This window comes from Amia ocellicauda, chromosome 5, assembly GCF_036373705.1.
Source record: "Amia ocellicauda isolate fAmiCal2 chromosome 5, fAmiCal2.hap1, whole genome shotgun sequence".
Lineage (NCBI taxonomy): Eukaryota > Metazoa > Chordata > Actinopteri > Amiiformes > Amiidae > Amia > Amia ocellicauda.
Window position 1 is genome coordinate 25,455,330 of NC_089854.1, and position 14,660 is coordinate 25,469,989.

Sequence of the window (14,660 nt, forward strand, 5' to 3'; positions counted from 1 at the left end):
TATTCAGGTTTTTCCTTTAATTTGTCACCCATCTGTTTAATATATACACTCACCTAAAGGATTATTAGGAACACCTGTTCAATTTCTCATTAATGCAATTATCTAACCAACCAATCACATGGCAGTTGCTTCAATGCATTTAGGGGTGTGGTCCTGGTCAAGACAATCTCCTGAACTCCAAACTGAATGTCTGAATGGGAAAGAAAGGTGATTTAAGCAATTTTGAGCGTGGCATGGTTGTTGGTGCCAGACGGGCCGGTCTGAGTATTTCACAATCTGCTCAGTTACTGGGATTTTCACGCACAACCATTTCTAGGGTTTACAAAGAATGGTGTGAAAAGGGAAAAACATCCAGTATGCGGCAGTCCTGTGGGCGAAAATGCCTTGTTGATGCTAGAGGTCAGAGGAGAATGGGCCGACTGATTCAAGCTGATAGAAGAGCAACTTTGACTGAAATAACCACTCGTTACAACCGAGGTATGCAGCAAAGCATTTGTGAAGCCACAACACGTACAACCTTGAGGCGGATTGGCTACAACAGCAGAAGACCCCACCGGGTACCACTCATCTCCACTACAGATAGGAAAAAGAGGCTACAATTTGCACAAGCTCACCAAAATTGGACAGTTGAAGACTGGAAAATGTTGCCTGGTCTGATGAGTCTCGATTTCTGTTGAGACATTCAGATGGTAGAGTCAGAATTTGGCGTAAACAGAATGAGAACATGGATCCATCATGCCTTGTTACCACTGTGCAGGCTGGTGGTGGTGGTGTAATGGTGTGGGGGATGTTTTCTTGGCACACTTTAGGCCCCTTAGTGCCAATTGGGCATCGTTTAAATGCCACGGCCTACCTGAGCATTGTTTCTGACCATGTCCATCCCTTTATGACCACCATGTACCCATCCTCTGATGGCTACTTCCAGCAGGATAATGCACCATGTCACAAAGGTCGAATAATTTCAAATTGGTTTCTTGAACATGACAATGAGTTCACTGTACTAAACTGGCCCCCACAGTCACCAGATCTCAACCCAATAGAGCATCTTTGGAATGTGGTGGAACGGGAGCTTCGTGCCCTGGATGTGCATCCCACAAATCTCCATCAACTGCAAGATGCTATCCTATCAATATGGGCCAACATTTCTAAAGAATGCTTTCAGCACCTTGTTGAATCAATGCCACGTAGAATTAAGGCAGTTTTGAAGGCGAAAGGGGGTCAAACACAGTATTAGTATGGTGTTCCTAATAATCCTTTAGGTCAGTGTATATATATATATATATATATATATATATATATATATATATATATATATAGTATACAATCACATGACTGAATCATGACATCAGGGGTCTTACACTCAGTTCCTGGAGGGCTCTATCAACCCCTGACTTTTGATAAACTGAAGCTCTCAGTTACTGAATTGGTCTATTTATATGATTAACCTGATACATGTATAACTTATACCCATGCTCCAAAATTCAAACCAACAAATGTTAATTACAAATTGAAATGAAAACTCTTACCCTATGTAAGTGAATAAAACACACAAAGGACACCTACACTAGAATGCACTGCTGTTTTGAATGATTACACATTTTATCAATAATCCCAACTTGGTTCTCGGTGAGCTTCTGGGAAATTATGGCAAAGGGAGCCTTTAAATATCTTTCGATTGCAAATGCAGGGCGTGAGTCAGTGGTGGTTGGAGCCTCACTCCTTGGCATGATGTAGCATACAGTGAGGGAAAAAAGTATTTGACCCCCTGCTGATTTTGTATTTTTGCCCACTGACAAAAAAATGATAAATCTATAATTTTAATGGTAGGTGTATTTTAACAGTGAGAGACAGAATAACAGCAACAAAATCCAGCATTTCATTTCAAAAAAGTTATAAATTGATTTGCATGTTAATGAGGGAAATAAGTATTTGATCCCCTAACAATCAGCAAGATTTCTGTCTCCCAGGTGTCTTTTATACAGGTAACGATCTGAGATTAGGAGCACTCTCTTAAAGGGAGTGCTCCTAATCTCAGCTCGTTACCTGTATAAAAGACACCTGTCCACAGAAGCAATCAATCAATCAGATTCCAAACTCTCCACCATGGCCAAGACCAAAGAGCTGTCCAAGGATGTCAGGGACAAGATTGTAGACCTACACAAGGCTAGAATGGGCTACAAGACCATGGCCAAGCAGTTTGGTGAGAAGGTGACAACAGTTGGTGCGATTATTCGCAAATGGAAGAAACACAAAATAACTGTCAGTCTCCCTCGGTCTGGGGCTCCATGCAAGATCTCACCACGTGGAGTTTCAATGATCATGAGAACGGTGAGGAATCAGCCCAGAACTACACTGGAGGATCTTGTTAATGATCTCAAGGCAGCTGGGACCATAGTCACCAAGAAAACAATTGGTAACACACTACGCCGTGAAGGACTGAAATCCTGCAGCGCCCGCAAGGTCCCCCTGCTCAAGAAAGCACATGTACAGGCCTGTCTGAAGTTTGCCAGTGAACATCTGAATGATTCAGAGGAGAACTGGGTGAAAGTGTTGTGGTCAGATGAGACCAAAATCGAGCTCTTTGGTATCAACTCAACTCGCTGTGTTTGGAGGAGGAGGAATGACCCCAAGAACACCATCCCCACCGTCAAACATGGAGGTGGAAACATTATGCTTTGGGGGTGTTTTTCTGCTAAGGGGACAGGACAACTGCACCGCATCAAAGGGACGATGGACGGGGCCATGTACCGTCAAATCTTGGGTGAGAACCTCCTTCCCTCAGCCAGGGCATTGAAAATGGGTCGTGGATGGGTATTCCAGCATGACAATGACCCAAAACACACAGCCAAGGCAACAAAGGAGTGGCTCCAGAAGAAGCACATTAAGGTCCTGGAGTGGCCTAGCCAGTCTCCAGACCTTAATCCCATAGAAAATCTGTGGAGGGAGCTGAAGGTTCGAGTTGCCAAACGTCAGCCTCGAAACCTTAATGACTTGGAGAGGATCTGCAAAGAGGAGTGGGACAAAATCCCTCCTGAGATGTGTGCAAACCTGGTGGCCAACTACAAGAAACGTCTGACCTCTGTGATTGCCAACAAGGGTTTTGCCACCAAGTACTAAGTCGAAGAGGTCAAATACTTATTTCCCTCATTAACATGCAAATCAATGTATAACTTTTTTGAAATGCGTTTTTCTGGATTTTGTTGTTATTCTGTCTCTCACTGTTAAAATACACCTACCATTAAAATTATAGACTGATCATTTCTTTGTCAGTGGGCAAACGTACAAAATCAGCAGGGGATCAAATACTTTTTTCCCTCACTGTAGCTGGGCTATCACATCTCAGTCTTATCCTACAAATAATTGATCAATCGGATTCACTCCAAAGACATTGCTATAAACTGCCTTGATTAGTATGCTATTCTGCCCATTGCCACAAGATGGAAGCACTTCTTTAAGAAATTGATTATTTTTTGTTTGCAACAGCATGAAAATTTCAGACTAGCAGTGTTAATTTCACAGTCCTTCCAGACGTGAATATGGACAGAACAAGTGTGCGTGTCATGGGCCTAAGTGACTGATTTTACAGTTGATTTCAATTGCAGAGTCTTTACTAGATCAACAACTAAACTAGAATTTAATTTATCTGTAGACACTTTGTCTGTATGTGGCAATACTTCTTGCCTAATTTTATTTCATATTTAAATAGGCACAGCGAAAATCTTATTAATAATAACTATTTATTGCTAATACATAAATAATAATATTTAATATTAGTATTATTATAACTGATCATAATAACTGATCAAAGTATCATACAGGAGAAAATAATTCCAAGTGAGACAAACAATGCAATGCAGGACTAAAAGTGACATACACAATCATATATATATAAAAAAGTGACATACACAACCATATATACACTCACCTAAAGGATTATTAGGAACACCACACTAATACTGTGTTTGACCCCCTTTCGCCTTCAGAACTGCCTTAATTCTACATGGCATTGATTCAACAAGGTGCTGAAAGCATTCTTTAGAAATGTTGGCCCATATTGATAGGATAGCATCTTGCAGTTGATGGAGATTTGTGGGATGCACATCCAGGGCACGAAGCTCCCGTTCCACCACATCCCAAAGATGCTCTATTGGGTTGAGATGTTGAGATCTGGTGACTGTGGGGGCCAGTTTAGTACAGTGAACTCATTGTCATGTTCAAGAAACCAATTTGAAATGATTCGACCTTTGTGACATGGTGCATTATCCTGCTGGAAGTAGCCATCAGAGGATGGGTACATGGTGGTCATAAAGGGATGGACATGGTCAGAAACAATGCTCAGGTAGGCCGTGGCATTTAAACGATGCCCAATTGGCACTAAGGGGCCTAAAGTGTGCCAAGAAAACATCCCCCACACCATTACACCACCACCACCAGCCTGCACAGTGGTAACAAGGCATGATGGATCCATGTTCTCATTCTGTTTACGCCAAATTCTGACTCTACCATCTGAATGTCTCAACAGAAATCGAGACTCATCAGACCAGGCAACATTTTTCCAGTCTTCAACTGTCCAATTTTGGTGAGCTTGTGCAAATTGTAGCCTCTTTTTCCTATCTGTAGTGGAGATGAGTGGTACCCGGTGGGGTCTTCTGCTGTTGTAGCCAATCCGCCTCAAGGTTGTACGTGTTGTGGCTTCACAAATGCTTTGCTGCATACCTCGGTTGTAACGAGTGGTTATTTCAGTCAAAGTTGCTCTTCTATCAGCTTGAATCAGTCGGCCCATTCTCCTCTGACCTCTAGCATCAACAAGGCATTTTCGCCCACAGGACTGCCGCATACTGGATGTTTTTCCCTTTTCACACCATTCTTTGTAAACCCTAGAAATGGTTGTGCGTGAAAATCCCAGTAACTGAGCAGATTGTGAAATACTCAGACCGGCCCGTCTGGCACCAACAACCATGCCACGCTCAAAATTGCTTAAATCACCTTTCTTTCCCATTCAGACATTCAGTTTGGAGTTCAGGAGATTGTCTTGACCAGGACCACACCCCTCAATGCATTGAAGCAACTGCCATGTGATTGGTTGGTTAGATAATTGCATTAATGAGAAATTGAACAGGTGTTCCTAATAATCCTTTAGGTGAGTGTATATAGATAGATAGATAGAGATATAGATATACCTAGTTAAATTCCAACACAGAATCAATGATAATCAGATGGACAGACATACACATGCAGACAATTATAACTTTATATATATACAGTGTGCCCAATTGATTTCTCTATCTCTTATGCAACTGGTGTAAACAAACATATCTTTTACCAGTAAGTGCACAACTGTAAATAAACCAAAACAACGAAAGAGCACCACTGTTTCGTGGGACCACCTCTCTTTACACACAGAGCCTTGCAGTCCTGCAGAAACATGATTCCATGCTCTGGTGCATCAGCATCACATGGGGCTACACTCCCCATTCCTTTGTTAATATAGCTCACTATTTATAGCAGATATGTCGCCCTCGCCAGTGCTACTCTGATCTCAGCTGCAGTGCGTCTCTTAAATAACTTTCCTTGGCAGTCTTCTCGCTACAGAGAGTGTGTGTGTGTCTGTGTGTGTGAGAGAGAGAGAGAGAGAGAGGGGGGGGAGAGAGAGAGAGAGAGAGAGAGAGAGAGAGAGAGAGAGAGAGAGAGAGAGAGAGACGCGTCTGCAACACAAAATCTGGGAGTGGACAGGACCGACTGCAACAGCAAGGACGAGATTTGCACGGGGGCCTTGAAGGCTAAAGAGAAACAGGACCACACCGCAGGAACGAGACAATACTTCTGACAAGAACGTCACAAAACCGAACCTCTGAGGTCCTGTTCTGTAAAAACTAGAAGAACTGCAGACACACTGGTCATCTTACTGAGAGACATCCGGAACTAAGTAACATGGAACAGTAATCTACAAGTAAGACAATAATAATATTAATAATAATAATTATTATTATTATAATCATAATCGTAATCATAATATTTCTCTGCTTCATTATATTGTTGCATTTCTATTTATTTATTTTATACAGCTCAGATTAAATTATACCTTTAAGGAGCAAGTGCACAATAGCTGTTCAGTACATAAACAGCATGATAATGATATGAGATCATTTCTATGCTGAGCAAGACAAGCAAGTAAACACACAGAAGCGACAGTAGATGTGTCAGTACAGGGGAGTACTATTTTATGGCAAACATAACATTATTTGCTATATGCTGAATTAGGGGTTATACATATGAAAATCTATTTCACTTCTCTATGTGCCGATCTGGTTAAATTAACCTGCCAATAAAACATTTAATTAATGAAGTAGCCTCCCAAAAAAAAACAAATTATATGTGACTTATATGTGAACTCATTTCCTGCATCTGCTGTTCAGAATAGCACCAGGCAAGGCCTATCCGGGGAAGATCTGGGAGGAGAAGCAAGCCATTTCTCTCCACTCTGCCAAAGCTGCCTGAGACAGCCTGTCTGCTGAGCTGGAATGGATGCCCAGGGAGGACCCTACCTAAACGTGGCGGCAGTGGCTTCCCCAGTAGGCGTTGCACGACTGGGGCAGATGATTCTGGGTTGCACCACGCTGAGTCTAGTGACCCACCAAGCGGGGTACAGCGCAGCCTACGGGACCTTCTGCATGTTTGTGTGGTGCTTCTGCTTTGCGGTGACCGTGCTGGTCTTCATGCTGGACTTCACCCGGCTGCACAGCTGCCTGCGCATCTCCTGGGACAACTTCACCATCGCCTTTGCCATGCTGGCCACGCTCATGTACGTCACGGCCTCTGTAGTCTACCCCCTGTACTTCCTGCGCTCCGAGTGCCCGTACAACGGCTGTGAGGTGCGCAACTACCGCATCGTTGTCACCGTCTGCTCCTGCCTCTGCACCCTGGCCTACGGCGCAGAGGTCTTTTTCACGAGGGCCAAGCCGGGTCATGTGGTGGGCTACATGGCCACGGTCTCAGGACTGCTGAAGATCGTCCAGGCCTTCGTGGCCTGCATCATCTTCGGTGCCCTGGTCAATGACAGCCAGTACAGCCGCCACATCGCCACCCAGTACTGCGTGGCAGTCTACAGCTTCTGCTTCACCCTCACAGTGATCGTGGTGATACTCACCGTCTCCGGCAAGACCTCAGCGCTGCGATGCCCCTTCGATCGTTTCGTGGTCATCTACACCTTCCTGGCTGTCTTGCTGTACCTGAGTGCCGCCATCATCTGGCCCATCTTCTGCTTTGACAAGAAGTACGGCAACCCCAGCAGGCCTTCCAGCTGCCCACAGGGAAAGTGCCCCTGGGACAGCCAGTTGGTGGTGGCCATCTTCACCTACATCAACATGGTGCTGTACATCATTGACCTGGTCTATTCTCAGAGGATCCGCTTTGTAGCTCAGACCTGAGCTCTAGACACTGACTGCCACCACCGCCTTGCCTTGAGCGCATCCTGCGTTTTGCTCACATTCACAAAAATAAGTCAGACCAATTCCTATGCAATTTCCCTAGCCATCGCCTGAGACACCTCTCTCTGTAACTGACCCAATCAAAGAGCTTCAAACATCCACACTGTTAAACCCACACAAAACAACCTTGTCCTAGTTCTTTCAAGGTAACTCCTGTATATATGCTAACAGCCTAATACCTTGCTGTACTCCCTCATTTATCTCTGAACCCTTTTTGACTGCGTATTAACAGAATCACCCAGACTTTCTTGATTGCTAGACCAGACCACAATCATCCACACTAAACACCTCCACCCTCTTCTTCAAAATTTAAATTGGTTCTGTATGACTTTAATTCTGTTTACTGTTTCTCCGCAACCACATGGAGTCCCATGATTTCAACAGTAACACCGTCTGTCTAGCACTGAGAGCCATAACCTAGACTAACCCTCCCCCCCACCACTGGCCCACACCGCTACCACGGTCATCTACAGGGAGGAACTATCATCTCTTCTGACATCCAGCTTGTGTTGAGAACTGCCTTCAACAGGCCCAGATGTCTCCTGTGATTGATTGCAACCTCCCAAATTTCAGTGCCTCATCCCTGGAAGTGCAGATTCCAGCTGCCTTAGCAAAGCCACCGAGCTCTTTATCTACAAAAGCGGAACTTTCCATGTCTGCTAAATCCCTCCTCTGGAATTGCAACACAGATGTTTTTCTCATCTCAAAGCCCAACTCCAGCCATTCATGTTCAGTGTGTCTCAGACTATTCCTACAATGTCAAAGAAGCAGTCCAAATATGTCAGTAAATAAGGTATACCTTTTAATTAGTTCTCTATGAATTATTGTGGTTTTATTTATTTTATTTATTTCAAAAGCAATGTCTGTATTTGTGTTTTCCTGCAAACTGGAACATTAAATTGTAAAGTGCCAGTACTCTTGCTGTCATCTCAGTGCAATTTCCCCCAAAACATCTTACAAATGTCCTTGATGGGTCACAGCAGTGTCATGATAGTAGGGACCCAAATTGCAGGAGAAGGCCTAAGACATTTTCACAGTCTGTGTGTGTGTGCACTGATTACACGTATCTTGACTCAGCATGGTTGTTCTGCATTATTTTCACAAAAGAAAAGATGATTCCAGTACTGCTGTTTCTGTTTTTAGCATGTATTCAAAGAACTTGGACAATCTGTGGGTAAAACCTTGGCCATTTTGGTCTTGTTGTGAAATGTCATCAGTATTACAAGATGGAGATATCAGAAAATGTTATTTGTTGTATAAATCAATCAAAAGATTATATGGAGGTGGTGTAGTATATTGTGGGCACCACTAAGACACAACTAAGGCCTTGAAAATGTATCATAAGTGAGTCTGATAAAAGACACCTTGCTTCTAGATTCAAGTGGCATTCAAAGTGGAAAAGGAAATACAGAAAACTGATGGGTGCCCTTATACAAGTGAGTGCTCCAGTCTTGAAAGTACAGCATTCCTGTTGTAAACCATGTTTAATCTCTGTACAAACAAGATCAAATAAGTCTGGGTATCTTCATAATGGAGGTCTATTGGCAGACATAACAATCACATGATATTTAATGGATGTAAAGATTCCCTTCAAATGTCAATGCAAGCCTTCCAATGATATCACTTGACTATGCTACTGTACCGTTCAGCTGTATCAATGTCATTTAAAGACTGCTGGATTAAGCTACTATGTAACCTTCATACTGTATGTGTGTCATTTCTCATAAACTGGAGTTTTGAAATACTTGTTACTCTTTCATATTATTAAAGTCTTCTGTTTGATACCTTAATATCATTGGCAGCAGACTCTCAACTTTCTTTCAAAACAAATAATGCAATCTTATCTCTTTAACGAATTCTTGGAAGACGGAGCAGGAAGGCAAATGAACAAAAGTCAGAAGTGAGATACTGATTCACATGGGGTTATTTTTTGTTTTATATTTTTTAAGGTTCCTTCATCAAAGAGGCTGCAGCAAACAGAAAAGCCCCTGGGCAATGATCGCTTGAGATAAAATCACAAGCCAACGCCGCTGCGCACACTGAGCCACATATTCCATCGCCCTGTGGGGCACATAACAGAATGTGACATCTTCACATCACAGCGAGGTCAGGTCTTTTGGAGCACACTGCCAGCCTGCCACCCTGTCAGCCCTGCACTCAGCCCGTGGACATGTGCTAGGCGATGGCTGTGTGCTAACTGCTGTAGGAGATTCCTATCGAGATCTAATGAAAGTCTGCTCAGCAGCATCTTCAGCCTCGCTGGTGGTCATATCGACAATATGCCCAAATCACAGACCACTCTGATGGAGAGGAACGAGAAAAAACTATTCTCTCTCTCTCTCTCTCTTTCTCTCTCACTCACAAACACACACTGAAATATAATAAGCGCAAACAATTGCTTTTGGGGATTCTGAACATTATCTGCATTACCAATGCCTGTGAGGTAGTTTGTGGAAAGTGTAAAGAGGTGCTTGTTTGGCTGTTAGCAAGGGAAAGCTCTGACAGCAGGGTTCTGGGAATGTGGAGAGATCCAAAGTTTGCAGGAGACAGGAGGCCAATTTCAAAGCTTGTTTGTTATTTTTTATTATTATTTGAAAGGTCCTATAGAATGGTACAAAAACCTAAAGCCATGTATCTTCAGACAGTGGGAGCCCAGCCTTGTTAGGAGCATAGAGGGAGCTTCTGAGACTCGTTGGCTACCCACGTTTTAGCATTGGTCCATCTCTCTCTGTTAACACTGGAGAAGTGTGTTAGCAAGCAGATTCTCACAGGGCTTGCCATTTTTCCTTTTTTCTGCATTGAGTGTTTGAAGTTGGAAGGACTAATAACTTGGCATTATAAGAGTCTTCAGAGCACTTGCCTAAAACCATGCGGTCTAGTTAATGTGCCACGCTGCATAAATCCCCTCCTTCTCTCCAGCACACTGTGTTCATTAGCATGCTGAGGGGAATTCGACAGTCTGTTTGCACTGCCTGTGCGGCACAGGTACATCATATAACAGACCTCCTTGTCTTGGATTTCATTAAGTGGAAGAAAACATCAAAGAGATTTTAAAATCAAAAAAGCACCCCGGGTTTGTGTGCGTCCATTGAATTCCAAGTACTTCCAGAGAGTCTTGCCATCTAAGCCTTTCATATTGTAGTCTTAACCCACTGGGTCCTCTTTCACAAGGCCAGTGTGTTTTCAGGCTTAAACAGGAAAGAAGGTCTAAAACACCTCAGGCCTGATGTTTTGTTGTTGTTGTTGTTGTTGCTGTTGAAAGAGAGATGAATGTATTGAAAAACTGTCTTGCTGTGCATCTTTCACAAACTGACTTTAAATTTCAGTACCTTGTGGATACCGCATCCATCCTAATCCACTTATCTTTCCTGTGTATATAAATCACTGTTGATTTTCTAAACACAAATTGATGGCGTTACGCTTCAGCAATGACAAAATGGGACACATCCAGCATAAGCATTAAGTCTTAGTCAACACGTGTTCAGTCAAACCAAAAACAATTCATATCAAGAGGAATTTATTGTTCTCAATGCTTTTCATACATTGTATTGCACATCCCCCTAAACTACCTGAACTGTCATTGATTAATACATTCATAATTATGAAATTTGTGACCTTAAGGAAGATAATGTCATGAAAGTAATACCACAATTGAATAGAAAATCTAAATTAGGTTCAGCCCCAATAAACATAATAATCAGATTAAGTTTTTTTTAACAATGATTTGGTTGTGCAGGAAAATATATGTAGCTCCATGTGTGGCTCACATGGATTAGTTTTTAATCTCAGGAGTTTGATGTATGACTACTGTTGTCAGGAAGAAATGTGTTGGTTTTTATATTCTCATTTATGGATATTAGAAAACAGTCCAAATAAGCAATTCAGGGAAACAAAACTGGACTCATTAGTGTGGACAGAAATTCAGGGAACAAGCAGAAATTAAGTCTGGAATATCCTTTCTCTTCCCTACAGGGCTGTCTCTAATCACAGGAAATGGGGAGACTTTTATAGACTACTATTCTATTACACTAGTGCTAGAGCTAAATTGGGAGGGTACGGTGTATAAAAAATGTACAGTCAACAAAAATGTATCAGCACAATGATGTAAAACAACAGAAATTTAACCCAGCATCTCAACTGAGATCACAATGCCCTTTCATCTGAACTACATGAACACCAGTCAAGTCATCTCAGGGGCATCTGGACTGGGACTTTTGAAGAGCCTCATGGTAGCATTATTTGGTCATCTTGGGGAAACTTAACAGAAGGAAAAGATCCTATGAAATCTGTAAAAGCACAGATCTAATCTCTGTGCTGTAAAGTGGTATGAAGGACACAATAAAGGAACTGTAGTTTAGAGACAATATGTATTAATAATTAACTTTCACATCACAGAACCCCTGCTGAGGCACGAGCAACTATCTGCCAGGTTAGGACCTTAGTTACGCATTATATATTTCTTTCCTGATTACTTTCTGGTTAGTGATATCCAGGAGATCCTCTAATGCTACAACTTCTCCTTATCACTTATCACTTCCTTGCAAAGCCCTGCTTTACCTGTGGTTTGCCCTATTTTTTCGTCCTGTACTGTGCTTCCACTGTAAATCACTGCTTGATTCTGAAATTGGACTCATTGGACATAACTATGTTAGGCTTACGTCACTCCCCTGAGATCCCAAGGGTGTACAACCTCCCCTTCCTCAGGCATCAGATTTTTGCCAAAGCAGATTTGTCATCCATTTGATTTGTGTAGATTAGGTTCTCACAGCTTGTGATACTGTTTTGAATATGGGCCAGCATACACTAGAGTTATGTTGACTCTATATTTAATTTCCAGAATAAAGGGGCTTTATTCTTATACAGCTACTTTGATAACTCACTGGGGTACAATTTATATATCTCACTTAACAGACAGACACAATAAATAGTACAGCATCCCTAATCCTAACCCTAGGGTAAGCAATAGTTAAAACGGTGTGGGAGGTGCAAATATTATTCTCAATAAACTTTTTAAGAATTTGAATGCTCTGACCAAAGCTCCCCAAAGCTCCCCTTGTCCCAGGCTATAACATACAGTAATTTAAAAGTATCTATATATTAAATAATTTGCATTGCAGATACTGTGCTCTGAACTTCCTCCAGTGTTGTGATATATTTTCTGTCATGTGTTGACCAGCACAGATGAGGTCAAGTATGATGCATTATAGAATTCAAATAACAGCTTCTTTGGTTTGAATTCAACAGTTGTGTTTAAAACATCAAAAACACAATACATTTTTGCATTTTTTTCATCACCTGCCCACACTGCTAGGATGTGTTCATTGATGAGTCAACAAAAACACCTTCTGTGTGAGCAATTCATTGTATGACTCAGTGTATGACTCTGTCAATGAGATCTAGTGTTAGCAGTAAAAAGGCCCTGAAAACAGGATTCTCAAATCGCATCCGACATCCCAGCTAGAATGGAGGGAGAATTCTGTGAATGTAGAGCATGTCACCTAAACTGCTGAAAGCTTTCTTATTCCTGTCTCTATGCACAGGTGTTAGTCTGACCAAATAGGCAGCTGCCAGAGGACGAAATGAAACCCAAAGGAGCTGTATATTTAGATGTATACTATGAGAACAATGCTTGCAATGCATACATGTTCAAGAATATCATTCCATTCAATAAGATGGACACTTTGCTTGCACGAATATGTCCTGCTTGATCGAGTCTGAACTGCAGCAATCAACATACAAAATAGATCTGGGTAAAACTGTTTCAGTCTGCAATCCAGGTGTTTAGAGAGAGCCTCATACCTGCTGAGGGATTTTATTCCTGCCAGATGTACTGCAGTGGATTTTGCCTCCATCCTGGTTCCAAACAAGGGATCCTATTTTATTTATAAGGGGAGAAAGTGTATGGGTCCTCAGTCTACCATTTTGAAATGCTCCTCCTATAAGAAAGTATCTGAAGTATGCAAGGAACACCAGCAATCAGTGATCTCTAAGATTCCTCATTAATCCCTCCCGCAGAAAAATCTTCAGACACAAACCTGATCCCCCAAGTCAATCCCTGACACAGTCCCTGCATGCCCTGTGTTTCTTGCTGAGTAACAGGGGGGTGACGTTGGGGTGCCTGGAATGACAGGAATGTAGTACACTTTTCCAGTTTTAAGATGCTTCTCAGCTGCTTGGGAACTTGACCTTTGCATTTCAAGAGCATTGAAGAGGCAAGAGAGAGTTATAGGAGAGAGTCAAAACAAATAAAGGAATAATCCAAATGCTTCTTACACCTGCGTGTCTGCCTGCTCCTGTAACAGGCAGACATTACTTGCATTTTCCTTGTCTGACTGGGTTAGATAGTTTCATGAGAGCACAGCCACTTAGTTAGCAGTCAAATCCAGGGGGTTTATTTGCAGCTAATGTTAATTTCCCTTTCATATTTCCCTCCATTATTTGTATTAACTTTTTTTGCCCTTTCATCAACAAGTGGGAAAGTCACATGGTATAATGTAATAATAAATATATGATAGAGAAGACAAATAAAGAAACATTGAAATTTGTTTACACAGAATAAGTTGCTGGTAGGATTCAAAATGACTCAAGCTGAGCTCAGGTTTTTCATTGAATTAAGTTTTACTGTAATGTGTGTTATGGTATAAGCAAGCAGGTGGGTGTGTATGTCACTACAGAAAACAATGCTCAAATCAAAAGTATATACCTAAACATGAACTACAATTGATATTTCATGGAAAGATAATCATCAACAAAAATGCTATCCTTATGTCTGCTTCTTACCCCTGAACACAGCTTTAACTGTATCATTAAACCTCAACCTTGACTACTAAAATGACTACTTAATATAAGTGTGAAGCCTAAGATTAGGCATCATTTTTACATGGAGATAGTTAGGTAAGGGATACATTGATAGGTATGAATGGTCCCTAGATTATATTAGAGTTGTTTCAGAGTTGTTGGTTTTATATTTGTAAAAGATGAGCTTTAATTAACAGAAGAGGTTATAAAGGTTATTAGGAAGGGACAGAATTGCCATTAAAACAAAACAGGCATTAATAACATCTAAACAGGAATTTCTGCATTGCATTATGCCTGGTGAGTTATTTCATTTTTCTTTTCATGTCTGCAGCCTATGACTGCATGGTATGAAACCGTCTGGAACAGGAAAACTGC

The 14,660-nt window shown here is 41.7% G+C and overlaps 1 protein-coding gene across 1 annotated transcript; it reads left to right on the forward strand.

Moving 5' to 3' along the window:
* The first annotated feature begins 5,619 nt into the window (after positions 1 to 5,619).
* Positions 5,620 to 9,277, forward strand: myadml2 (myeloid associated differentiation marker like 2). The gene is made up of 2 exons (XM_066704569.1): positions 5,620 to 5,950; positions 6,417 to 9,277. The coding sequence occupies exon 2, from the start codon at positions 6,522 to 6,524 to the stop codon at positions 7,425 to 7,427; it is 906 nt and encodes a 301-aa protein (XP_066560666.1). The 5' UTR covers positions 5,620 to 5,950; positions 6,417 to 6,521; the 3' UTR covers positions 7,428 to 9,277.
* The last annotated feature ends 5,383 nt before the right edge of the window (positions 9,278 to 14,660 follow it).